This window comes from Rhinichthys klamathensis, unplaced genomic scaffold, assembly GCF_029890125.1.
Source record: "Rhinichthys klamathensis goyatoka isolate OS25496 unplaced genomic scaffold, OSU_Roscu_1.1 h1tg000196l_1, whole genome shotgun sequence".
Lineage (NCBI taxonomy): Eukaryota > Metazoa > Chordata > Actinopteri > Cypriniformes > Leuciscidae > Rhinichthys > Rhinichthys klamathensis.
This window is the reverse complement of record NW_026606722.1, coordinates 6,416,885-6,442,337: the sequence shown is the minus strand read 5'-3', so window position 1 is coordinate 6,442,337 and position 25,453 is coordinate 6,416,885. Positions and strand designations below refer to the sequence as shown.

Below are 25,453 nucleotides of genomic sequence, written 5' to 3'. Positions count from 1 at the left end.
GAACCTCATTGGTTCTTGCAGAAGCTCAAATGTGCTGCGTAACATGAGAATGAACCTCATTGGTTCTTGCAGAAGCTCAAATGTGCTGCGTAACATGAGAATGAACCTCATTGGTTCTTGCTGAAGCTCAAACGTGCTACGTAACACGAGAATGAACATCATTGATTCTTGCTGAAGCTCAAACGTGCTGCGTAACATGAGAATGAACCTCAATGGTTCTTGCAGAAGCTCAAATGTGCTGTGTAACACAAGAATGAACCTCATTGGTTCTTGCTGAAGCTCAAACATGCTGCGTAACATGAGAATGAACCTCATTGGTTCTTGCTGAAGCTCAAACGTGCTGCGTAACAAGAATGAACCTCATTGGTTCTTGCAGAAGCTCAAATGTGCTGCGTAACATGAGAATGAACCTCATTGGTTTTTGCAGAAGCTCAAACGTGCTGCATAACACGAGAATGAACCTCATTGGTTCTTGCAGAAGCTCGAACGTGCTGCGTAACAAGAATGAACCTCATTGGTTCTTGCAGAAGCTCAAATGTGCTGTGTAACAAGAATAAACCTCATTGGTTCTTGCAGAAGCTCAAATGTGCTGCGTAACATGAGAATGAACCTCATTGGTTCTTGCAGAAGCTCAAATGTGCTGCGTAACACGAGAATGAACCTCATTGGTTCTTGCAGAAGCTCAAACGTGCTGCGTAACACAAGAATGAACCTCATTGGTTCTTGCAGAAGCTCAAATGTGCTGCGTAACACGAGAATGAACCTCATTGGTTCTTGCAGAAGCTCAAATGTGCTGCGTAACACAAGAATGAACCTCATTGGTTCTTGCTGAAGCTCAAATGTGCTGCGTAACACGAGAATGAACCTCATTGGTTCTTGCAGAAGCTCAAATGTGCTGCGTAACACGAGAATGAACCTCATTGGTTCTTGCAGAAGCACAAACGTGCTGCGTAACACGAGAATGAACCTCATTGGTTCTTGCAGAAGCACAAACGTGCTGCGTAACACGAGAATGAACCTCATTGGTTCTTGCAGAAGCACAAACGTGCTGCGTAACACGAGAATGAACCTCATTGGTTCTTGCTGAAGCACAAACGTGCTGCGTAACACGAGAATGAACCTCATTGGTTCTTGCAGAAGCACAAACGTGCTGCGTAAAACGAGAATGAACCTCATTGGTTCTTGCAGAAGCTCAAATGTGCTGCGTAACACGAGAATGAACCTCATTGGTTCTTGCAGAAGCTCAAATGTGCTGTGTAACACAAGAATGAACCTCATTGGTTCTTGCAGAAGCTCAAACGTGCTGCGTAACACAAGAATGAACCTCATTGGTTCTTGCAGAAGCTCAAATGTGCTGCGTAACACAAGAATGAACCTCATTGGTTCTTGCAGAAGCTCAAACGTGCTGCGTAACACGAGAATGAACCTCATTGGTTCTTGCAGAAGCTCAAACGTGCTGCGTAACACGAGAATGAACCTCATTGGTTCTTGCAGAAGCTCAAACGTGCTGCATAACACAAGAATGAACCACATTGGTTCTTGCAGAAGCTCAAATGTGCTGCGTAACACAAGAATGAACCTCATTGGTTCTTGCAGAAGCTCAAATGTGCTGCGTAACACAAGAATGAACCTCATTGGTTCTTGCAGAAGCTCAAACGTGCTGCGTAACACGAGAATGAACCTCATTGGTTCTTGCAGAAGCTCAAATGTGCTGCGTAACACAAGAATGAACCTCATTGGTTCTTGCAGAAGCTCAAACGTGCTGCGTAACACGAGAATGAACCTCATTGGTTCTTGCAGAAGCTCAAATGTGCTGCGTAACACAAGAATGAACCTCATTGGTTCTTGCAGAAGCTCAAACGTGCTGCGTAACACAAGAATGAACCTCATTGGTTCTTGCAGAAGCTCAAATGTGCTGCGTAACACAAGAATGAACCTCATTGGTTCTTGCAGAAGCTCAAACGTGCTGCATAACACAAGAATGAACCACATTGGTTCTTGCAGAAGCTCAAATGTACTGCGTAACACAAGAATGAACCTCATTGGTTCTTGCAGAAGCACAAACGTGCTGCGTAACACGAGAATGAACCTCATTGGTTCTTGCAGAAGCTCAAATGTACTGTGAAACACAAGAATGAACCTCATTGGTTCTTGCAGAAGCACAAACGTGCTGCGTAACACGAGAATGAACCTCATTGGTTCTTGCAGAAGCTCAAACGTGCTGCGTAACACAAGAATGAACCTCATTGGTTCTTGCAGAAGCTCAAATGTGCTGTGAAACACAAGAATGAACCTCATTGGTTCTTGCAGAAGCACAAACGTGCTGCGTAACACGAGAATGAACCTCATTGGTTCTTGCAGAAGCTCAAATGTGCTGCGTAACACGAGAATGAACCTCATTGGTTCTTGCAGAAGCTCAAACGTGCTGCGTAACAAGAGAATGAACCTCATTGGTTCTTGCAGAAGCACAAACGTGCTGCGTAACACGAGAATGAACCTCATTGGTTCTTGCAGAAGCTCAAACGTGCTGAGAAACACAAGAATGAACCTCATTGGTTCTTGCAGAAGCACAAACGTGCTGCGTAACACAAGAATGAACCTCATTGGTTCTTGCAGAAGCACAAACGTGCTGCGTAACACGAGAATGAACCTCATTGGTTCTTGCAGAAGCACAAACGTGCTGCGTAACAAGAATGAACCTCATTGGTTCTTGCAGAAGCACAAATGTGCTGCGTAACACAAGAATGAACCTCATTGGTTCTTGCAGAAGCACAAACGTGCTGCGTAACAAGAATGAACCTCATTGGTTCTTGCAGAAGCTCAAATGTGCTGCGTAACACAAGAATGAACCTCATTGGTTCTTGCAGAAGCTCAAACGTGCTGCGTAACAAGAATGAACCTCATTGGTTCTTGCAGAAGCTCAAATGTGCTGCGTAACACAAGAATGAACCTCATTGGTTCTTGCAGAAGCTCAAATGTGCTGCGTAACACAAGAATGAACCTCATTGGTTCTTGCAGAAGCTCAAACGTGCTGCGTAACAAGAATGAACCTCATTGGTTCTTGCAGAAGCACAAACGTGCTGCGTAACACGAGAATGAACCTCATTGGTTCTTGCAGAAGCTCAAACGTGCTGCGTAACACGAGAATGAACCTCATTGGTTCTTGCTGAAGCTCAAACGTGCTGCGTAACACGAGAATGAACCTCATTGGTTCTTGCTGAAGCTCAAACGTGCTGCATAATAAGAGTGAATTCTATGTGATGAGCATAGAGTTAGTACCTAGTTATTACCCAGTTATTGCAATTACTATAATAGGTACATAGTATGTACATGGGGAACAGGACTGTAAAATAAAGTGCTACCGAATTTATATATTTATTTGTGTATTTATTAGTGCTGTCAAATCAATTAATCGTGCCTTAATCACATCTAACATAAAAGTTTTAGTTTATATAAATGTGTATATATTACATTTATATATATATTATGTATACGTGTGTGTTCCTATATAGACAGACACATACAGTATATGCAAACTCTGAGATGGATGTTTTTAGGTGCAGTCAGAGTTGCTTTGGCAGAAGAAAAAGTTATAAGTGAAAAAAAAACAAAAAAACATTGACCCCTTTAAATTGAATAGAGTTGATTTATTTATTAGACAAACTATTTGGTTATTATGTTATCAGACTCACTGGCAAAACAAATGCATTGATGGGTGGGCCGTCAACCACATGGACGGTCCAGGGGACAGCGGACATCTCAGCAATATCCTTGTTCCTCTTTACCAGAGTCTGAACCAGTAGCTCCACAGCCTGGTGCCTGGGGTCCGATGGAGCAATCAGAGAATCCTTAAACTCCTCCATATACTGAGAGACAGAATAAAGGAGAAAGAGGAGCAATAAAATTAAATGACTTGAGATATTCTAAGTTTAATTTTCATAATATCCCATAGCATAATAAAATCAAACATTTTTGGACCAACTCCAAGCATTTGCAAACACTATTATAAGACTTACATATTGCTCTGGAAGTATTACTGTTGATCATAAATTCATAGTAACTGCATTGAATACAAAACGTAAACTGACTACACAAGTTGTGCTGACTTGAGCAGGCGTACCGCTTCCGCAGTGGACTGAGCCAGTTCCATGAAGGCCTCCTTGCTGAACAACAGCAGTCGGGTCCTGCCTGTAATAGGAGATTCATCCAGGTGGGTGAGAAACAGGAGAGAGATGAAGAACAGCAGTCCCGACACAGCTCCCAACAAGTGCCAGCGTCGACGCCATGTCCATTCACGAAACAGCTGCTTTTTATTGTCCGGCAGGGCCATCCACCATTTTCTGATGCTCCTAGAGGCCGAGAGAGACACCCGAAATCTAAATCAGAGTTCTTATTAAATATTATCTTGAAAACCAAGAACTTTGGTGTCAATGACCTGCCATACACTCCCCATATACTAACCACAGTAAAGACAAGTATGAATGGGCACTGTATGTGATGTTCACAACTGTTCAAAAGATTGTTTTAAATAAATTAATACTTTTATTCAGCAAGGATGCATTAAAAGGATCAAAAGTGACAGTAAAGAGTTTAACATTGTTATAAAAGATTTATATTTCTTACAAATGCATTTCTTTTAAACTCTAGTCATCAAAGAATCCTGAAAATAAAATGTATCATTGTGGCTTCCACAAAAATATCAAGCAGCACAACTGCTTTCAACATTGATAATAATCAGAAATGTTTCTTGAGCAACAAATCATCATATTAGAGCGATTTCTGAATGATCATGTTACACTGAAGACTGGAGTAATGATGCTGAAAATTCAGATTTGATCACAGGAATAAATTATATTTTAAATAATACAATAGAAAACAGTTATTTTAATTAAACAGTTAATTAAACAATATTACTGTTTTACTGCATTTTTGATCAAATAAATGCAGCCTGGTTGATCAGAAGGGACTAACATTCGAATTGGAGTGTAAATGCTTCTACTACTATTATACATTATAATGTATTAAACACTATTTCACTGTACAAGTATAGCTAATTTAGTGCGATACAGTTTAAAAATAGATTTAGTAACAAAAAAAAAAAAAATTATTATTTATTATATCAGCAGCATCAGCCAATAATTAGGCGTAAAAACAGTATGGATTTATAATAATAGCCACTATATCAGTTACTGGCCATAACATTAATAAAATCAGACATAAATAATAATAAAATAATAATCTGCAAAAATATCCATCAACACGGAATACATTTAGATGTAGTTATTTGCCAAAAATGTTATAGATTAATTAAAAATATTTAAGTACTATTGGTCATAATATCAGTTATTGGCCTACATTTTAAAATAATAATAATATAAAAACAGTACAGATTTATCATTTTGGCCATCACATCAGTTATAATATCATAACTTAGCAATAAGTACTGAGTATCACTATCTGCCACAATACAGTATTGGTGCATTTCTATCTGGAGCTGTGCACTGATTCGCCAATTTCTAGTAAACGAGGAGGTAAATAATATGTTGTTGTTTATATGAAGTACCTCATCCTCTCCTCAGGTCTTTTTGACCCGAAACTCATTTAAAAAATAAAAATAAAAATTCCCATTAAAGTTAATGGGGGGTAATATAACTTGGCCAATGTTTGTATCTCTCTCTCTCACACACACACACACAAACACACAAAAATGCAAAAGTAAAAGTATAACACCAATTTTCTGAATTAAAATCAGCCTTTTCAAAATAAATATAATTTTAAAAAAAATCTGCTTACTTACTACAGTAACTAGAATTATTACAATATCTGGCCCTTCAATAAACAGAAAACCCTAAAAAGGAAATTATCAAAATTAAAAGTAAAAATGCTAAAACTTTAATGCTAAACGGAAGTAGTGCTAACTGACTTTCGAACCCAGGGGAACAGTTCATTTGCTATAAAGTCATCTAGTGGCAAGAGTCATGAAAATCATGAAATATGAAATATCATGTTATATATATATTTTTTTTTTTCACAAGAGGACGGCAGAGCCAATGTGAGGTATGTTGAGCTAATTTAACAGGGTTAAGTTAAGCATTTTGTATTTAAGTTGAAAGAATGTGAAGAATGTGCTTAAATTAGATTATTTATTTATAAAACCTAGTAATTTAAAGAAACTAATATAAAAAAGTAAATATATATATATATATATATATATGGTATAAGCTTTCTGGACAAAAATTATAGTATAGGTTTAGGTTTTTTAAGACCTAATCAGGGACTCCTTTTTTTTCTTTTTTCTTTTTACAGTACTACATAAGGATTTAAGAGTCTCACTCACCTGCCTAGTATGATGGCGATGATCTTCTGCAGAGGCTTCAGTACCAGCCATACCAGGGGTGCAGGTACAGCTCTCAGTCTGCCTGAGCTGTGAAACTCACGAGTCGACTGAACGATCACTCGATGAACTGGAGGTCTGAACGCTGTTATACTGCTGTTCAGTCTCAATCTTGACCTCAGACAGAGACACGAAGGAGAAACAGTGACAGATCCTCTTGCTTTCAGATAGGAAGATGAGTTTGTCCTCATCAGATGAGTCCGAGCAGAGGCAAAGAGTGATGGACGGCAGTGAAAGTCTCTCTGTCCACAACATCTTATCACTGAGTGTAACCGGAGCAGGTTTATTGACAACATTATTGTCGAGCTTGACAAGGCGAATATAAATCTGCTCCAATATTATTATAAAATGCACTGAATATTCATCTTTACTATTGTTTACTTAATTATTATACGGGTCAAATGAGACAGTTTATGGGCTCATTATGCATGTTAAATTCACAAACGTAATTTCAATTACACTGTATAGGAAGCAGAAAAGTCCAGTTAAGTCCACATGGTGCGTTGTTTGAGCGGTATTAAACTAAGTAGACCGCTAAAACGTTCAGTATTTCTAGACTTGTATTGCTACACCTGCTTAATCATACGCATTAATTATTTAAAACGCGTATCTGTTTTTAGAAGCCCTCTGAACTCTTCACCTCCTCTTACTTCACCGAGTCTGACTGCGACAGTTAAAACACTCCCCCCGCAAACAGCAACACTTCGCCATGGTTCCGCCCGTCTATCACAGGTCACAGTAATTAACATGACGGTTCATTAATCCTTCCATCGTCTTCTGGTGGCTAAATAAACAATAAATAAACATCTATATTTGGCTATATTTCAGTAGCACTTTTGTGTCCGACTCTGTTCAGATCTTTACAAGTCAGGGTCTTGTACCAATACTAAAAACGATGTATTGTATAGGAGTTATGCATGCAATTTATGTTACACTTAACAATAAGATTCCATCAGTTAATATTAGTTTACTACATTAGTTAACATGAACTAACAATGAAAAATACTTTTACAGCATTTACTACTCTTACATGATTAAAATCTAAATTTATATTATAAAATGCTGAAATGAACCAGAAAAATTGGCCTTTTGACAGTCAAAACGTTCTTTAAAATTGTTACTCCAATTAATCTCTTTTTCATAATACAATTTTATTTAAGTGCTGCAAACACTTTCTTGCACATTGTGATCAAACTGAATTACAAAATTTCATCAAACTTTAATTAAAAATGTTAAATACAGCTGTGTGGTTAAACTCATTTTTATGAAAACTAAATAACACTTTATAGTACAAAAATCTACAAGAATGCAATGTTACATACAATGTAAGTGAATGACACTTTTGTCCTCTGCAGTAGCAGGTTTCTCTATGGTAACTTCTTCCATTCACACTCTTAGGTTTATAGTTATTTACACAGTTTCTGTCCTTCTTCATCACAGCTTTTTACATGGTTGACAGGTCCTGTAGTGTACAATTCATCTTGGCTGTCAGAATCAGTAACACACGTCTCATTCGTAGCATGGCTGCTGTTGAATGGCTCAGAGGAGATGAATGACAGTAACTGAGGCTGTGTTACTGCTTCATGAAGATGAGAGGAGGAAGAGCCAGGCTCAGGGAGAAAATGTGTATGAAACAAGGTTTCTATCTGTACCAGGAAAGTCTCCGTGTCAACCTCTGAGACCTGCTCCAAAGTCTTCTGGATTGATCTCAGCATCTGTGGACGGACAAAAATATTATAATTATTATTTAGCAAAACTCATTCAACTGGCATGTCAAAACAATTCATTTAAATATGCACTGTGAACCATTAATATTAGTATTAAATGTTTGCAGAATATTTGCATGTACAGTAGTTCATGACATCATCTAGTGTACTCAGAAGTGCTTCTGACAGCAGCGAGGGAACTTGTAAATATGACCTTGTGTGCCAGTAGTCAAGATATCAGGTTAGCAATTTTGTCCAAAAATCTCTTGCAATTTTCATGTGTAATATGCACTTATAGATATGAGATAGATATGAGACATATTACCTTTTCCAGGCAAGTCAGAGAAGAATCTCTGCGGAAAAGCCTGCCCATTGGTACACTCCTGAAAGAAGAATGAGATATGTATATGAATATATATTTATTAATAAAACTTTTTTGGGGGAAAAATTAAGTATTAATAAAAGAAAAAGTATGTACGTATATATTTTTGATATATCCCAAAATTGTAGCAAGCTTTACTAATGCTGGAAATAATGCCAAATACTACTAATACTAATATACAATGTTGGAAACATACTAATACATACATTAAAATACTCTGAATACTAAACATTTTTTGAAGCTAGTTAATAAACATTTTTTATTTTAATTTATAACTTTATTTCATATTTTCATGTATTCTTGCGTCCCTCTTCCAGCCAAAGACAAGGTTTCCCTCATAAAACACGCAGCTCACCCATGACACAGCCTGTACTTGAACACAACCCATTCTGCTCTTCTCATCACTTCAGACCAATCAGGAAGCTCAGATGAGTACTGGATGTTAAACCGGTATGGAAACCCTAAAATACAAACAACACGATTACTCGCACAACAAATGCTGACTCACACACCACAGACTGATTCAAATTCAGCTGGAGCTGTTGCTGGGCTTATTTTATTCTTTACACCATGGTTATTTTATTCTTTAACAGCAGCCATGACTCTAGTGCTTACCAGAAAGACCATGAAACATTTACAGAACACTGATAACCTACAGTAGTATATTAAAGGAGTAGTTCACTTTTTAAAAAACTTTTGCTGATAATTTACTCACCCCCATGTCATTCAAGATGTCCATGTCTTTCTTTCTTCAGTCGAAAAGAAATTAAGGTTTTTGATGAAAACATTCTAGGATTTTTCTCCATATAATGGACTTCATTGGGACCCAAACGGTCCAAGGTCCAAATGACAGTTTCAGTGCAGCTTCAAATGGCTTTAAACGATACCAGACGATGAATAAGGGTCTTATCTTGCGAAACGATCGGTCATTTCAAAAATAAATTTAAGTTTTATAAGCACAAATGCTCGCCTTGTGAAATTTTTTTTCAAAATGAACAAATCTTTTTTTGAGTCATTTCGTTCGTTGAATGAACGAAATGACTCGAAAAAAGACTCGTTCAAAATTAACAAATCTTTTTTCGAGAAAAAAGATTTGTTCATTTTGATGAACGAGTTCGAACAGGAGAGTCACAAACGTGCATCACAGAACAGAGCAAGGCGAGCATTTGTGCTTATACAACTTAAACTTTTTTATTTATTTTTTAAATGGCCGATCGTTTCGCAAGATAAGACCCTTATTCATCGTCTGGTATCGTTTAAAGCCATTTGAAGCTGCACTGAAACTGTCATTTGGACCTTGGACCGTTTGGGTCCCAATGAAGTCCATTATATGGAGAAAAATCCTAGAATGTTTTCATCAAAAACCTTAATTTCTTTTCGACTGAAGAAAGAAAGACATGGACATCTTGGATGACATGGGGGTGAGTAAATTATCAGCAAAAGTTTTTTAAAAAGTGAACTACTCCTTTAAGTATTAAAGCTGCTGTGAATGATTTGTAAGTGAATGCGCTGAGACATACTCAGAGATCCAAAGGGTCCGCTCTCCTCCTCTACCAGCAGACAGGTGGTCTGAGACAGGGGCGAGGGGTTACTGGGGTTATACGGGCTGACAATCACCCCGATAAATGGAGCGCCTCCTCGAGAGAAATAACTCTGAAATAAAAACAAACAGCCAGAATGTGACATGTAAACAAAGACACCATCCTAGTCATGCTACAATGCAACACATAGATCTGTTACCTGGTATTTGGCCTGAGTGTCAATGTCTCTGAGGGAGGGGTTGGGGTCAAAGGCTGGATGAGAGTGGTACCAACCCACCACACTGTGACCTTTGACCCCGAGCAGCTCAGAGGCCTGAGTCTGAGAGACGGGGTCCATCTCACACTGCAGACCTGTGCTCAGGCTGTTACATGGTTCTGCTGCACAGATCTACACAAACATCATGCATTTATTACAGCGTACTTAAACTTAAGATGAATCACTTGTTGTATTCCTCATTTGTAAGTCGCTCTGGATAAAAGCATCTGCTAAATGAATAAATGTAAATGTAACTGATTGAAATAAACAGTTGATTATGAGTCCATGAATTCACTGACCTTTAACACCTTCTCTTCCTCTTCATATGTTCCTCCTAGAAGGCCAATCACCTCTCCCATAGACACATGAGCATGCTGGGTAAGGATTTGATTATTAGTACAACATAATACAACACTGAGGAATGAATAAGAGAGCAAAAAAAGAAAAAAAGCTGAGATTAATCAAATCTGGAAACCAACTTACTATGTCCATGACAACAAGAGCCTCGGCACAAACTATCACTCTGTATGGTTCCTGAGTCAGCAAGACACAACAGACATTTGTGTGACAATTACTGTGCTTTCCACCCTCATATCCCCCTGAGACGAGAGATTTATTTATTTTTTGTCTGGAAAAAATCCTCCGATGACGCAAAAATCGTCATTTTGCGTCATCGGAGGATTTTTTGGCCAGAGGCTAAAGACTACAGCCAGTAGTAGGGGCTGTCCCGCATGTTCTCAACCCGCCCATAGAGGGTGGGATCTCACTCACAGAATGTACACATAGTGTCAGACATCTTTTTTTGGAAGCTAAGCTAGCAGGCTCTTGTTCTGTGGAGAAAGCTGAGTAGTAGGGGTTACCATCCTCTTTTTCCCTGACATGTCCGGCCGTCGATGTCCGGGATTCAGCTTTTGCTTTCTGCAGTCGCCATTCATTGTTTACATGCACACCTTTTGTTTCAATCTAACTGAATTCATTCCGATTGGTGAATCTGAATGTAGTGTTTACATGAACGCTAAACAAGTGATCGGTTGATGTGCGTTTTAACATTGCTAAGAAAATTCCCGCTCCTCCGTGAGAGATACGAGACCGACGCGTCTCACAGGTGTCGCTCATTGGTAATCACGCCACCGGCCTCGCGCTGTTCTCCCGCGGCCCTAGCCTCGTCCTGCTCGCCACAGTAAACATGATGAATGGCGACTGTAGAACGCAAAAGCCGAATCCCGGACATTTTGGGCGATCTCGAAATCCCGGGCAGACTCATCACGGAGACTCACTAGTAGCCTAGACTTGTTGTTTAACTACTGCGCTCTGTTACCGGTAGGCGTGGCTTCCTAGGGCAGCGAAGCAAGTGCATTCTGGGAGTTGTTGTCTTTCATCCACATAAGCCAAAAATACATTTTCTGGCTTTTCTCAGTCTAGAAAGCTCCAAATTCAAAAATAATTTCACATTTCTTCTACATAAATGACCCATTTTAAATACACATTCATCTTTCCAGAGGTGAAGTATCCCTTTAAAAAAAATAATGTTGTGTTTTATTTCAGTTAACATTCATTTCCTTTTTGAGTTTTAGTTTACCATCATAACCCTGGTTTTTATGCATGAAAAGACTGAACAGAGATATGATCAAATGTAATGATTACCTGTTTTTCCTCTCCAAAAGCTTTGCAGGGAATGAGCTGGAATGGATCAAAAGAGCTGCAGAGGACAAAGGCAAGGAAAAAATCCAGATGTAATGTTTACTCTTTATCTGATTATTCATGGAGTTGAGAACAAAAGACTTGAGAGTAATTCATGGATTGTTGGAGAGTAGATTTGATATGCTTGTTTGACTATTGTTTGCTCTTTCATTGTACATTTGGCTGTGGAGTTGAATTGACATTATACACTCACCTAAAGGATTATTAGGAACACCATACTAATACTGTGTTTGACCCCCTTTCGCCTTCAGAACTGCCTTAATTCTACGTGGCATTGATTCAACAAGGTGCTGAAAGCATTCTTTAGAAATGTTGGCCCATATTGATAGGATAGCATCTTGCAGTTGATGGAGATTTGTGGGATGCACATCCAGGGCACGAAGCTCCCGTTCCACCACATCCCAAAGATGCTCTATTGGGTTGAGATCTGGTGACTGTGGGGGCCATTTTAGTACAGTGAACTCATTGTCATGTTCAAGAAACCAATTTGAAATGATTCGAGCTTTGTGACATGGTGCATTATCCTGCTGGAAGTAGCCATCAGAGGATGGGTACATGGTGGCCATAAAGGGATGGACATGGTCAGAAACAATGCTCAGGTAGGCCGTGGCATTTAAACGATGCCCAATTGGCACTAAGGGGCCTAAAGTGTGCCAAGAAAACATCCCCCACACCATTACACCACCACCAGCAGCCTGCACAGTGGTAACAAGGCATGGTGGATCCATGTCCTCATTCTGTTTACACCAAATTCTGACTCTACCATCTGAATGTCTCAACAGAAATCGAGACTCATCAGACCAGGCAACATTTTTCCAGTCTTCAACTGTCCAATTTTGGTGAGCTCTTGCAAATTGTAGCCTCTTTTTCCTATTTGTAGTGGAGATGAGTGGTACCCGGTGGGGTCTTCTGCTGTTGTAGCCCATCCGCCTCAAGGTTGTGCGTGTTGTGGCTTCACAAATGCTTTGCTGCATACCTCGGTTGTAACGAGTGGTTATTTCAGTCAAAGTTGCTCCTCTATCAGCTTGAATCAGTCGGCCCATTCTCCTCTGACCTCTAGCATCAATAAGGCATTTTCGCCCACAGGACTGCCGCATACTGGATGTTTTTCCATTTTCACACCATTCTTTGTAAACCCTAGAAATGGTTGTGCGTGAAAATCCCAGTAACTGAGCAGATTGTGAAATACTCAGACCGGCCCGTCTGGCACCAACAACCATGCCACGCTCAAAATTGCTTAAATCACCTTTCTTTCCCATTCTGACATTCAGTTTGGAGTTCAGGAGATTGTCTTGACCAGGACCACATCCCTAAATGCATTGAAGCAACTGCCATGTGATTGGTTGATTAGATAATTGCATTAATGAGAAATTGAACAGGTGTTGTTAATAATCCTTTAGGTGAGTGTATAATTTGGTGTTTTGTCATGCCAACCCACTAAAGCTTGTATAGTAAAAAAGCCCATAAAACAAGATCACTAAACCAACTATTAGCTATTCAGTTTTGTAAGGGAGTGTGTGCTTACCCTCTTTGTTTGGGTAGTTTAGATGGTTTTGGTCCTTTCTTCTTCATCTCCTCTCTTCTGATGGCCAGCTCCTCTGCGCTCAGATGCTGGATGACAAAAAACACACACATAATCAGGGCTCAATAATGAGGATGGACAAATAAAAAATTATTTTCTTAAAAAAAAACAAAAACAAATCATATAAATAAATAAATAAATGAATAATTACCAAAAAAAGTTGCTAAAATGTATTAAATGTAATTGTTTTGGGTTTTTTTTTTTAAATAAAAAAAATTGAGAACAATGTTTTATAAGCCACTTTAAACAACATATAAAACAATAACCTTTGTCAATGTCAATCTTAAAAATAGATCCTGATCATATCAGGCCATAAACAGAATCTTGGAGCACTTCTCTACAGAGTATATTTCAAATCTAAAAAGAACTGCAGATTTTGATTTCTTTTACCTCATACGTCTGACCCTCCAGATCTTTAGCATCACACCAATTCCCCCACACGTCCCGAATGCGACGCTTCCTCGTGCGCTGCAAAAAATTTAATAAAAAATATAACACACCAAAATATATTAGAGCAGAGGTTCTTAACTCCAACCTCAATCCAACACATCTGAACAAACTAATCAATGTCTTCAGGATTTCTATAAAGTTAAAGGTAGGCGAGTTTGATCAGGGCTGGAGCTAAACTCTGCAGTAAAGTGGATCTCGAGTGCCAGAGTTCAGAACCCCTTTATTAGAAGGATAATGATGAGAACAGTAACACTGAGCTGTAACTCGCTCTCACCATAGACTGCAGTCTCTGGGCAAGATGATACGCCTCCAGACTGTCTTTGCTTTCCTTTAGCCGAGACCGGTCAACCAGCCGCGGACGGTTATATATCGCCTGATCTACAGAGGAAGAAAGAAAGAGAGTTTAGGGAGGGAAAATGTACTCAAGAAAGCAGGACATAGAAAAAAAGAAAAGAGCAAACTGACTGAGCAATAAGCATTACCGCAGTTGAAGTTAATAGCTCCAATGAGCTCCAGATAAGTGTGTATCCGACCGATGCAGTTGACATCCCCACAATTCTTCAAGCCAGGACGCACTGATGTCTTGTTTAGGTACTTGGGTTTACTTCTCTCCCTGCACAGACATCAGAGAAGTTCATTTTCCAGACTGGAGTAATAATGCTGAAAATTCAGCTTTGCATCACAGGAATAAACTACATTTTAGAAATAATGAAATTTACAAAACATACTAAAGAGGACCTATTTCTTGAGTTTGTTTTGGAGTCTACTAGAATAGGTTTTGATGCTTGAATGTTGAAAAAAACACACATTATGTTTCACATATTTGACATTGTTGCAGCACCTCTCTTGCCAGTCTGTCAGTAACGGCAGAGAATGTCTAATATGGGGAGAACTCCCACTCTCAGTAAACTTCCGGCTTCTGAACTGGTTGCAGTTCCACTCTGGTTCCATATGAGGGCGCTCACAGGACGAGTGCAGAATGAATGGAGGTCTATGGAGCTATACCCCTCAAAATCCACTTTTCTCAGGATATCATTTTTTGTCTAGTAATTTGAATGTTGTATTCGAAACGAGATGTAAAGAAATTACACATTGTTGGGTGATAGATTTTTTAGAGTCACTTATTTGCTTTAAAAAGTCTTTTAAAATGTCAATGACGTCATACACATCGTACGACCAGAGATACTGCTTAACGGCAATCCTTCAGTTACTTTGGTGCTTTCGCGCACTGCACTTTCTTTTCTCTCGAGACAGCTGACACAGGTAAATACACGTGCTAGAAGAGTTTTTGTAAAACGAAAGTTCTTAACATTAGTCCCGCTTCGGATGCCACGATGCCATCAAGCGGTGTCTCTGGTCGTAATCAGTCCTTCACTGACCAATCAGCGTCCATTAGCAGAATGCTAGCGTGTTATGGGCAACAACAACTCAACCTGTAAGAAATCGCAAGGACATAAGTACTCGTTCATTCAACTTTCAACCTATAACCCATGTTGAACTCGCAAAACCTACAATCAAATCGGAGATTTCTCAACGGCAATCGGGTGAAAGAGACAAATTTAGCCGTCTAGCTCCATAGACTTCCATTCATTTTGCACTCATGGGCGATCGCACCCAGTGGAACTCTGGTGGAACTACAACCAAAATTTAATACAATAGGACTTAAAGGGATACTCCACCAGTTTTTCTTATTAAACTATGTTATTCCCTTAACTAAGACGAGTTGATACATACCTCTCTCGTCTCAGTGCGTGCACTATATCGCTCTGTATTGCCGCAAAACTATGTTAGCACTTAGCTTAGCCCATGCATTAAATATGGGCCAAGCAGAGAAGCGACCAAACACTTCCACGTTTTCCCTATGTAAACACAGTTACTCGAGTAGTGTAACTTGACCTGGGCTGGTGACACAAAATAAACCGTTGCGCTTTTCTAAGCGTTTAAAATTGATGACTATATTGTATGGCGGAATACCATAACAAGTGCTTTTGAGCACTTCGACTTGGCGCAATAATATCTTCACTCGTGAAAAGATTACCGGCTCCCGCTTCCTCTCCCCCTCCCTCCAATAGCATCCAGCTGCTGACATTTCCGTCAATACTACCAACGTGACTTTTACTACCTGTGCTATTAGCAAACTGCAGATCATTTGCAATGGCCGACTTTGTAGATGATTATGACTTCTTTTAGAAGACCCAGAGCCATATCTGTTTGAACCCAAGTACACGGAGGAGGAATTAGCTCTTGTGGACCGTGAGAGGCAAGAAAGATATGATCCAGAACAGACCGGAGCTGGCGAAAGACCACGGGCTTTCTGTAAGTGATCTGAATATTGTTGGTGTAGCCTCATCCTTTAGGCGTGTTCCTGTGCAGGTATAGTCCTTCTTTGTGAAATGTTCGGAGCAAACACGCCACTTCTTCAGAGTCATCAATGGTGTTTTGGGATTCTTGTTCAAAGCAGCTAACCAAGCTCTCCGCTGTATGTGGTGTGTTGGAATTCGGTGAAAAATGACAGCACTATGTACATTCTCCTTATTTTCACAACCCTTTACGATGCACGCTTTAACCATTATTGTACACAAACTAGCTTCCAACAACCTGTTACTTCGTCAACTCCGCTCGAACTACTACTACCGGCGCATGTCACGTTGTATTGACGGAAATGTCAGAGGGAGGGGGAGAGGAAGCGGGAACCGGTAAGAGGACTTTTCACGAGTGAAGATATTATTGCGCCAAGTCGAAGTGCTCAAAAGCACTTGTTATGGTATTCCGCCATACAATATAGTCATCAATTTTAAACGCTTAGAAAAGCGCAACGGTTTATTTTGTGTCACCAGCCCAGGTCAAGTTACACTACTCGAGTAACTGTGTTTACATAGGGAAAACGTGGAAGTGTTTGGTCGCTTCTCTGCTTGGCCCATATTTAATGCATGGGCTAAGCTAAGTGCTAACATAGTTTTGCGGCAATACAGAGCGATATAGTGCACGCACTGAGACGAGAGAGGTATGTATCAACTCGTCTTAGTTAAGGGAATAACATAGTTTAATAAGAAAAACTGGTGGAGTATCCCTTTAATACGGAGTGGCCAGGCTCTCCGTAGACGGGCTCTGACGCTACTAATGCAACTCAACCAGGCCTCACCCCTTTATTTAGCGTATGCCTTGGGCGGGAATTATTTAAATGAGGAATATAGTTTGTTTCCAGAAGAAAACTGAAGACTACAATGGAGGCATTTCAGGGAGTTCAGAAAAAGTGCTTTACTGATATCGAGAATGACTCCCTTTCGAGTGACTTTGTGCTTTGCAACTTTGCAAACCTTTTTCATGCTCAAACTAGGGCTGTAACGATACGCGATATAAAATCGAAATCGCGATACTCAGGTCCACGATCCTGTATCGCGATGTGGGAAGGCAGAATCGCGATCAAACCCCTTCCAACTCCCAGAGTTATCCTTCCTGTCCTGAACCAGGGCTCGAATTTCGGCGCGGGTATTGCGCATAATTCTAATCATTCCCGCAAATCATTCTTTTAACAACTATCTTCCAGACGCAATTTCACAAACAGCGTGAGTGTTCAGCGGTGCCGCGCGTCTTCTATCTCTTCTCATAATGTGTTGTGTAAGGCAAGCATCAAGCGCTGCGGCGATAATACACACTCGCGTTTAGGAGTCGGGACCATAGACTGTAAGGTCGGGACATGACGGAATATTCACTTGCACAATCGGGCCAGCAGTGCATCGTGACTGAAGTCTTTTTAAGTCTTACCAGTTTAAACATTCAAGCGATTTTAAACTAATCAGTGCTCGCGCGCTCTCTGAGATTATTTTCTATGCGCACATTCATAGAAAATCCGCCTCAAAAACAGCTGGCCAGTAACTATTTTTCGCGGATTATATTGCTTTAACACGCAAAATTGTCAATTTCGGTCTTTGTGAGTAGGCTATACTCTAAATATAGTCGCTTTTGTCTTTAATAAGCATAAAACGCATGCCAGAATAATGAACACAGGATCCGTGCACTAGCTCTTAAAGTGACGGAAGCCATATGTGTCTGTCATTAATTTTGTTGTCAAAACAACAAAAGATGGCTTTAAGTTAAAGGAATCAGGATTAATAGCCTATGTATTTAATTTATTCAGGACTAAAATACTACCCAGTGTTATTTTCCATTTGATTACTTTATTCAGTATCTGTATATGAATACTAGTGTGTTAGACCTATTCAAAAACTTTTCTCTTTAATTGTCTTTATTTGTATCTTTATTCTATTGTATTTATTTGTGCTACCTTTTTCAATTTAATTAAACAATTTAAATCAAGCTTCCTTGTGATGTGTAAATTCTTGACAACAATATTACCTCATTGCAAAAATGCAATGAGCGCAAACATTTAGGCAAGATAAATGTAATAATTTTGTTTGGAAAAAATGCCCCCCCTTTCTCCCCCTCAAACAAAAAAAATCCCCCCCATGAGAATCATCTAAGGGAGGATTTCCCCCCCATTTTCCAAAACGAAATTCAGGCCCTGAGAACTACCACATCTTTAAATTACTATTAGTATTATTTGAAGTTAACATTATAAAATACGTAGACCTACACCACAAAACTAGTTGAGGATAAATTATTTAAAATTTGGCAATTTCAGCATTATAGACGTGAAATTTGCAGCCAAAACTTGAAATATAAGTTCTCAGAAAGTGCATTAAATTAATCCTCAATTGACCGGCAACACGTCCAACATGCAGATGCATATCCTACGGCACCATCCCGAAATCAATTTAGTTGGAGTACAGAACACAACCCAAAAGCAGCAGCCTACACTGCCTAGTATAGTTTAATAATTTGCATAGTTATTATTGTTCTTTGGTGTTTAGATTATACAGGTTTTTCCTAATGTTATTTAATAAAAATACCGGTATTTTTTTTTTCTCTCAAAATCTCTTTTTTTCACCACAAGCCCCGCCCCCTCAAGCCCCGCCCCCGTGATAGAATCGCGATACGAATCGAATCGTGGGTCAAAAATCGTGATACGAATCGAATCGTGGGTTTGGTGTATCGTTACAGCCATAGCTCAAACAGCAACATTAAACTTAAAATTTGAAAATTGAAAATTTGAAAATGTCCTCTTTAAAATAACTTTTTTTTTTTTATTGTAATAGTATTTCATAATAGTTCTATTTCAAACAAACAAATGCAGCCTTGCATAAGAGACTTCTTTAAAGCATTTTAAAAAATCTTACCAACCCCAATTTCTTTTTTATAAAAAACAACCGGTTCCCTGAATTATGTTACATTTTTACTGTTTCATTGTCTTACAAAAACTCAAATATTATATTCAGTAAGTTTAGCAGGACAACGATATACACAAGAAAAAGTTCCTCAGAAGCATACAGAATAAAGTCTCACCACTGGTCCAGGATGAAATTGCGGATTTTTAGATATCTCTCTGGGGTTTTTGATGGACGCCCCTCAAAGAATTCTGGGATGGCTTGCCTCTCCTCTTCTGTGATTGTGTTTAAGTCCAATATGACCTCCTGTTCAGGAGCTCTGAGCTCCTCCTCCTCCTGGTCTTCCTCCACCTCCTCCTCAGGACCTGATTCAATATTATCTGGAGTAAAAGAATACATTCCCCATAATTGTGAAAATGCTGATGGATTGCTATGGTTAGATTAAATGAAAGCTAGTGATGCCAAGGTACCTGCTCCTTCAGTGCTCTCCTCCCCAGACAGGCTGTGTTTGCCTGGGCTGCCTGATTTAGAGATGAGGGCCACACTTTCCTCCTCCGGATCTGGACCAATCGCAATATGAGGGATGTCAGCGTTTCCATTTGTATCTGGATCAATGTCTCCATCTGCAGCGTTGGATCCTGATTCAGAGAGAGGGTTTAAAAGTACGTCTGATGGGGGTGTCATTGGACTGAGTTCTCCTTGGTGGTCACAATCTAAGGAGCCTGAGGGCTCTGGCTTCAATTCAGACTGAAACCCATCATCACTGAAGTCATCGGTGATGTCAACGTCCTCATCATCAGAAAGTCGCTCGATCCGTACAGCATTGGTCAGGGCTGAGACGTGAGGCTGGATCGAGGGGACCAACGTGGTGTCTGAAGTCACATTAGAGGAGGGCACTTCGGCAGGTGTGTCTGTTTTAGGCTGGAGGTGAAACACAAAGGATAAAATTACTACTAGTACCACTGATAAAAGAACATCTTGTAAATTGTATGTTTATCTGTAAATTGTATGTTTATCTCTCTAAAGCTGCTTTGAAACAATCTCCATTGTTAAAAGCGCTATATAAATGAAGATGACTTGACTTGATCTTTAGCCTCATTTTATTCAATCAATTAAAAAAAAGCAAGAATTTTCAGCAAGGATGCATTAATTTGATTAAAACTGACAGTAAAGACATTTATCATTTTACAAAAAATATCACGTTTGTTGTCTTTATATATAGGACTAATCCTATATATATGAATTCATTTAATAGCCCTAAACCCATCTGAACCAATGTGGAATTAAGCTAAAGTCATACCTTATTTTTGAAGTACTGTCTAGCATAGCTCTTCACCTGTAGAACCGTTCTAGTGCCGATCAGTTTGGCGATCTTGGTCCATCTCTGGCCAAATTGAGCCTAGAAACGATAAAAACGATACAATTTATTTCCTTTTATAAGAGAGCATTGTTTCTTCTGTCTTTTCTGTATTTTATTACAGCATATATGTTCAGAAAACTTACCAGTCCTTTCTCAAAGAGATCTTTCTCCTCTTCAGCCCAACGAGTTTGTGCTCCAGAACTTTTCACCAATGACCTACAAAGACATTCTGAATGAATGAATGAATATAGCATAAGAGACTTCTTGCAAAAACATTCAAAGAAGTCCCTTATGCTCATCAAGCCTGCATTTATTTGATCAAAAATACAGAAAAAAAACAGTAATATTGTGAAATATTATTACAACTTAAAATAATGGTTTAACTGTAATATACTTTAAAATATATTTTATTTCTGTGACGCAAAGCTGAATTTTCAGCATCATTACTCCAGTCTTCATTGTCACATGATCCTTCAGAAATCATTCTAATATAATGATTTATTATCAGTGTTGGAAACAGTTGTGCTGCTTAATATTTTTCTTTAACCTGTGATACTTTTTCCGGATTTTTCGATGAATATAAAGTAAATAAAAAGTTTAAAAACGCATTTATTTAAAATATGAATATTTTGTAAACAGAAATCATTATAATACTCTAACATGGAGTCTCTGATGAATACAAAGTTTAAAAGAGCAGCATTTATTTGACATAGAAATATTTATAACAATTTAAAGGTCTTTAAATTTAATTAAATTGAATGCATCCTTGATAAATAAAAGTCTTACTGACCCCAAACCTTTGAATGGTAGAGTGGGTGTTTACATATTCATGAAACAGATGAAAGAGGGGAGCTCACTTTTTGACTTTAGTCTTCTCATTGGTCCATGCTACCTTTGGTGCTTTCTTACTGGCAAAATAATACCTTTCTTTATTAAGAAAACAACCACATGCTTTTAATAAATGATGACAACCAAACATGAGGAAAATGAGAATGAATCGTTGTGATGTTCAGAAGTGTGAAGGATACTGTTCCTCCAGCAACATGCTCTCGATGGCCTCTCTGTTCTCATCGCTGATGGAACTGTCCAGCGTCCACGGCTGAACACACACAAAAACAACAACACATCATTTCCATTTTCAGATTCTCTTCACATAGGCCCTGTTTACACCTGGTATTAAGATGTGTTTTGGTTGATCGGATCACAAGTAGACATGAGAGACACATTCCTGTTTACACCTGGTGTTCTTTTGTCCACTTTGCAACAATACATGTATGTGCTTTTTCAGATCTTTCGATCATATGAACGAAACAAGCTTGCGCAATTTACATATGGTCGTGCCCGGAAACTACGGAAAAACATACAAAGAGCATCAGCTTTAGTTTCTGCTCTGACAGACGCACGACCACGCGAACACTGTGAGAGCGTGTTAGAACGCTTGGTACGTTTTTCATCTTTAAACCAAAACTTGGGTCTAGTGTGGCTAGTGCGCTTCCCATAACGTTTACTCATAGGGGAGGTAGGCGGAGAGTAGGCGGTCTCTTGTTGTGGCTGTTCCAACACATTCGACCACATGAGAGTTTACACTACGGAAGCAATCCGGTCAGATGCGTTTTCGACTACCTCTGGAAGTGGTCGAAATCTAACAAGCTCAAAACGTTTTAGACCCGTTTACACCCATTTTTAGAGTCATCCACTTGTGATCGGATTGACGAAAACACTTCTTAATACCAGGTGTAAATAGGGCCAAAAAAGTTTTCCATTTGGGGTTACTTTACCAGTACACTGCTGTTCGTCTTCCATGCAGACTGCAAGTATTGATCCTGGAGAACCTCAGCACTGCTCAGGTCACTGTAAAGAGAGCACACAAATAATAAAAGATGTTAATGCTGTTAAGAATGTGTAAACAGTAATTATTTCAAAGAACAAACAAGAACTCAGTTCTTTAATGATCCCTTCAAATTTCTGACAAGTCTCTTCACAAGGGAGAAAAGTGGAACTCTGAAAGTAACAAAGAAATATCTGGAGGATCACTTGAAGACGATACACTCTGACCCAAGACGGCACAAACAAATCTCAGTTCCAGCAGACATCCCACCAATCAATTCTCCAGAACATCAAATGGATATTCACCCTCCAGCTTGGAAAGAGGTGGAAAGCTTAGTCTATCACGCAAGATCAACATCAACCTCAGGGCCAAATGGAGTCTGGAGCTGATGGAGGTGTTCCTGGGACGCCAGGTATCATCATTGAGCCGCCTGAAGATGTCGTGAGCTCATCAACGAAACATCAGAGAAAAAGGGTGCCCACCTGATGACCCCGATGACGTACCTACCCTCCCATAATTGATGACATACCTGTCTCTCATAACTCCAATCTGGACTGGTCCTGTGTTTTAAAAAACTTAAAAAAGCCTTCTATGGAGTACGGCATTACAGAGGGTTTAAAGGCTTATATTCTATTCGTTCTTTTTCTATGCAAAAATGTGTGATATTTGAGGTTAAACTATGTTTACATATGTAATTCCTGAAGTGGATTTTTACAGTCCGTTTCTGGCATGCGCAAAATTAGTTAAAAGTTAAAAAACTGTATATAACTTTTCTTAGAGATAATTTTATCACAGTAACTTAGTTGTATGTTAACAAGTATAATATAGACGTGTTGTGTTGTGGTGATATAATTGAAACTGAAGTTTAACGTTTATTAAATGCAAAGTCTTGCCCCAACAGACTTCCATTATAAGTGTATTACTGTACAAGTGATATGTGTTTGCTTTTACAAACTGAGGGAAGAGTTTCAATAATTTTCTTTAATAATCTCTTTTTTATTGAAACCTGTAAAACATTGACATTGTATTGATTCTCATTCATTCCTGTTAGATGTGTCAAACACACTGATGTGCCATTCCAGCTAACGTTGAATAGATCATGCAAGTAAGTTACATACTGAGCCAATAGTATGTGCTATCTTGGTAGCAGACAATTAAAGCTCAACGCCTACATTAAACTCGTTTCCTTGCTCATGTTAAAATAATGTTAGAGTAACTGTGTTCACATATAACTAACGTTTGAGGAGCTCACATTCACCCTGTCTGTCGCTTTTCAATCATAAGTCTCAATTCTGCTCATCCATGAACACAAATATATCAACGCCCAGACTCCATAACATTGCCCAGACGGCGGGGTAAGACAGAATAAACTCCTACCCGACTCTTTCATCACATTCATCTCCCTCGATGTCAACAACATCCAACTCGTCTGCCATATTTGTTGCGGATGTGAGTGTGTGAGAGGAGACAGTGCCAGAGGAGGATGTTTGTCACAGCGCCACTCACTGGCAGGACGAAGCTACTGCTGCTGCGTGTTTTGCTTATAATTATTATAAGCTGTGTTTCAAAATCGCCCCTTATACCCTCATTCACTATTGCCTACTACATCACCCCACTTGAGGGAGTGAATGAAAACGAGTGAGTGAATTCGGCCACTGAAACCTAGCAAACTGGCAGCTCCAGTAGTAATGAAAAGATTTATTTTGAACTCTGTCATGGAAACTAGCCTGTATAAACCTTAGTTAAACAATTTAATAATAATAAAAAAAAAAAAGGAATTTATAGCTGTATGATTTTACGATGTACCCACATTGGACCAGAGGTTTGCGCAGCGCCACTTTTTGTCGAACAGAAATTACAGTAGGCATCAGTGTTTTATCGTGTGTAAGAATACCAAGAAAATAGGGTTTACAATTTGAACATTTTAAAGCAGGCATTTGAATCCCCTTTAAAAAATCCCAAAATAACAATTTTGCAAATAGTGCCCTATAAGGCGATTTCGGACACAGCCATAGTATGATGGGCAAAACTTCAGAAAATAGATTTGCTCTAATTGACATTTTGAGGCAAAAAACCCCAAAAAAAATCATCAAGCTTTGTGGTTTACTGGTCTAGTAACTCTGGGCCGCTGAAATCAAAGATAAACTTCTGAGTTATTGCTGACTCTTTATGTTGAGATTTTGCAACTCTGTTGTGTGAGCATAAATTTATACTTCTGTCGTTTAACATTTCCTCTTCTCATTCAAGATCACACAGTTCCTATTGGAAGTTTAATTCTGCTTTATTAGAGGATTAGGATGCGTGTGATATCTTAGTAGGCTAATACTTTTTATGGAGCATAATGCATTAGGCGTCGTTACTTTTGCTTTACTTTTTTCTCACCTGGGCTGGGCTTGTTTTTCTTTTTAATAAAAAAAAGAAAGTTATATTTATTGCACATGTAAAGGCAATTTCAGACCAAAAGTGAAATGAATAAACCTCAGGCTAAAGGAAATGAAAATTCACATCTGTACAGTAGAAGGCGCAGTTCAAGCAAACCTTTCAGCTGAGCTGCAGAATACACCAGGTAAATTCATGTATTTGAGCGATTATTTTTAGCTTGTAGGCCTATGCGTGACTTTCTCCTCATTTTGTGTCGCATATATAACATTATTTATAATCTATTAATTAATAATATTTCTAATAATGTCTTAAAATATAATTATCTGTCTACCAAGCTTTGATAATGTATGGAATATTAAGAAGTTTTATTTATTTAGCTCTTTTCCATAGCTCAAGGTTGCATTACATAGTACATTACAAATACAACTGAACACACATATATCACAAAGTCCACATGCAGCCACATTATCGTAAATAAATATCAAACAGATATGTTTTTAGCTGGGTCTTGAAAGTAGATATAGAAGAAATGTTACGGAGAGGGTTTTAAGATGAGTACAAAGGTGGACAGACTGCAATAAGCACTCAACGGGCAACTTCTCCTCTCCTCCAGAAACCTCTTCAATAAAAATAAAGATGCCAGACG

At 38.9% G+C, this 25,453-nt stretch overlaps 2 protein-coding genes across 2 annotated transcripts in view; both read right to left on the bottom strand.

Moving 5' to 3' along the window:
• Positions 1 to 7,009, bottom strand: part of oma1 (OMA1 zinc metallopeptidase) — a 35,520-nt gene extending 28,511 nt beyond the window's left edge. The window contains exons 1-3 of the mRNA XM_056262790.1: positions 6,338 to 7,009; positions 4,121 to 4,349; positions 3,693 to 3,866 (exon numbers count right to left, since the gene is read on the bottom strand). Coding sequence (XP_056118765.1) covers positions 3,693 to 3,866; positions 4,121 to 4,349; positions 6,338 to 6,690 — 756 coding nt within the window. The 5' untranslated portion in view covers positions 6,691 to 7,009. The remainder of the gene's footprint in view (positions 1 to 3,692; positions 3,867 to 4,120; positions 4,350 to 6,337) is intronic.
• Positions 7,010 to 7,524: 515 nt separating this feature from the next.
• On the bottom strand, positions 7,525 to 23,879 carry mysm1 (Myb-like, SWIRM and MPN domains 1). The gene is made up of 20 exons (XM_056262788.1): positions 23,803 to 23,879; positions 22,376 to 22,448; positions 21,626 to 21,696; positions 21,455 to 21,520; positions 20,741 to 20,813; positions 20,538 to 20,636; positions 19,708 to 20,158; positions 19,416 to 19,617; positions 14,495 to 14,625; positions 14,287 to 14,390; positions 13,953 to 14,030; positions 13,506 to 13,591; positions 11,924 to 11,978; positions 10,763 to 10,813; positions 10,579 to 10,653; positions 10,223 to 10,411; positions 10,003 to 10,135; positions 8,838 to 8,943; positions 8,426 to 8,483; positions 7,525 to 8,109 (listed from the first exon to the last, which is right to left on the bottom strand). Exons 1-20 carry the CDS (start codon positions 23,859 to 23,861, stop codon positions 7,801 to 7,803), a joined length of 2,469 nt encoding a protein of 822 aa, XP_056118763.1. The 5' UTR covers positions 23,862 to 23,879; the 3' UTR covers positions 7,525 to 7,800.
• Positions 23,880 to 25,453: the final 1,574 nt, after the last annotated feature.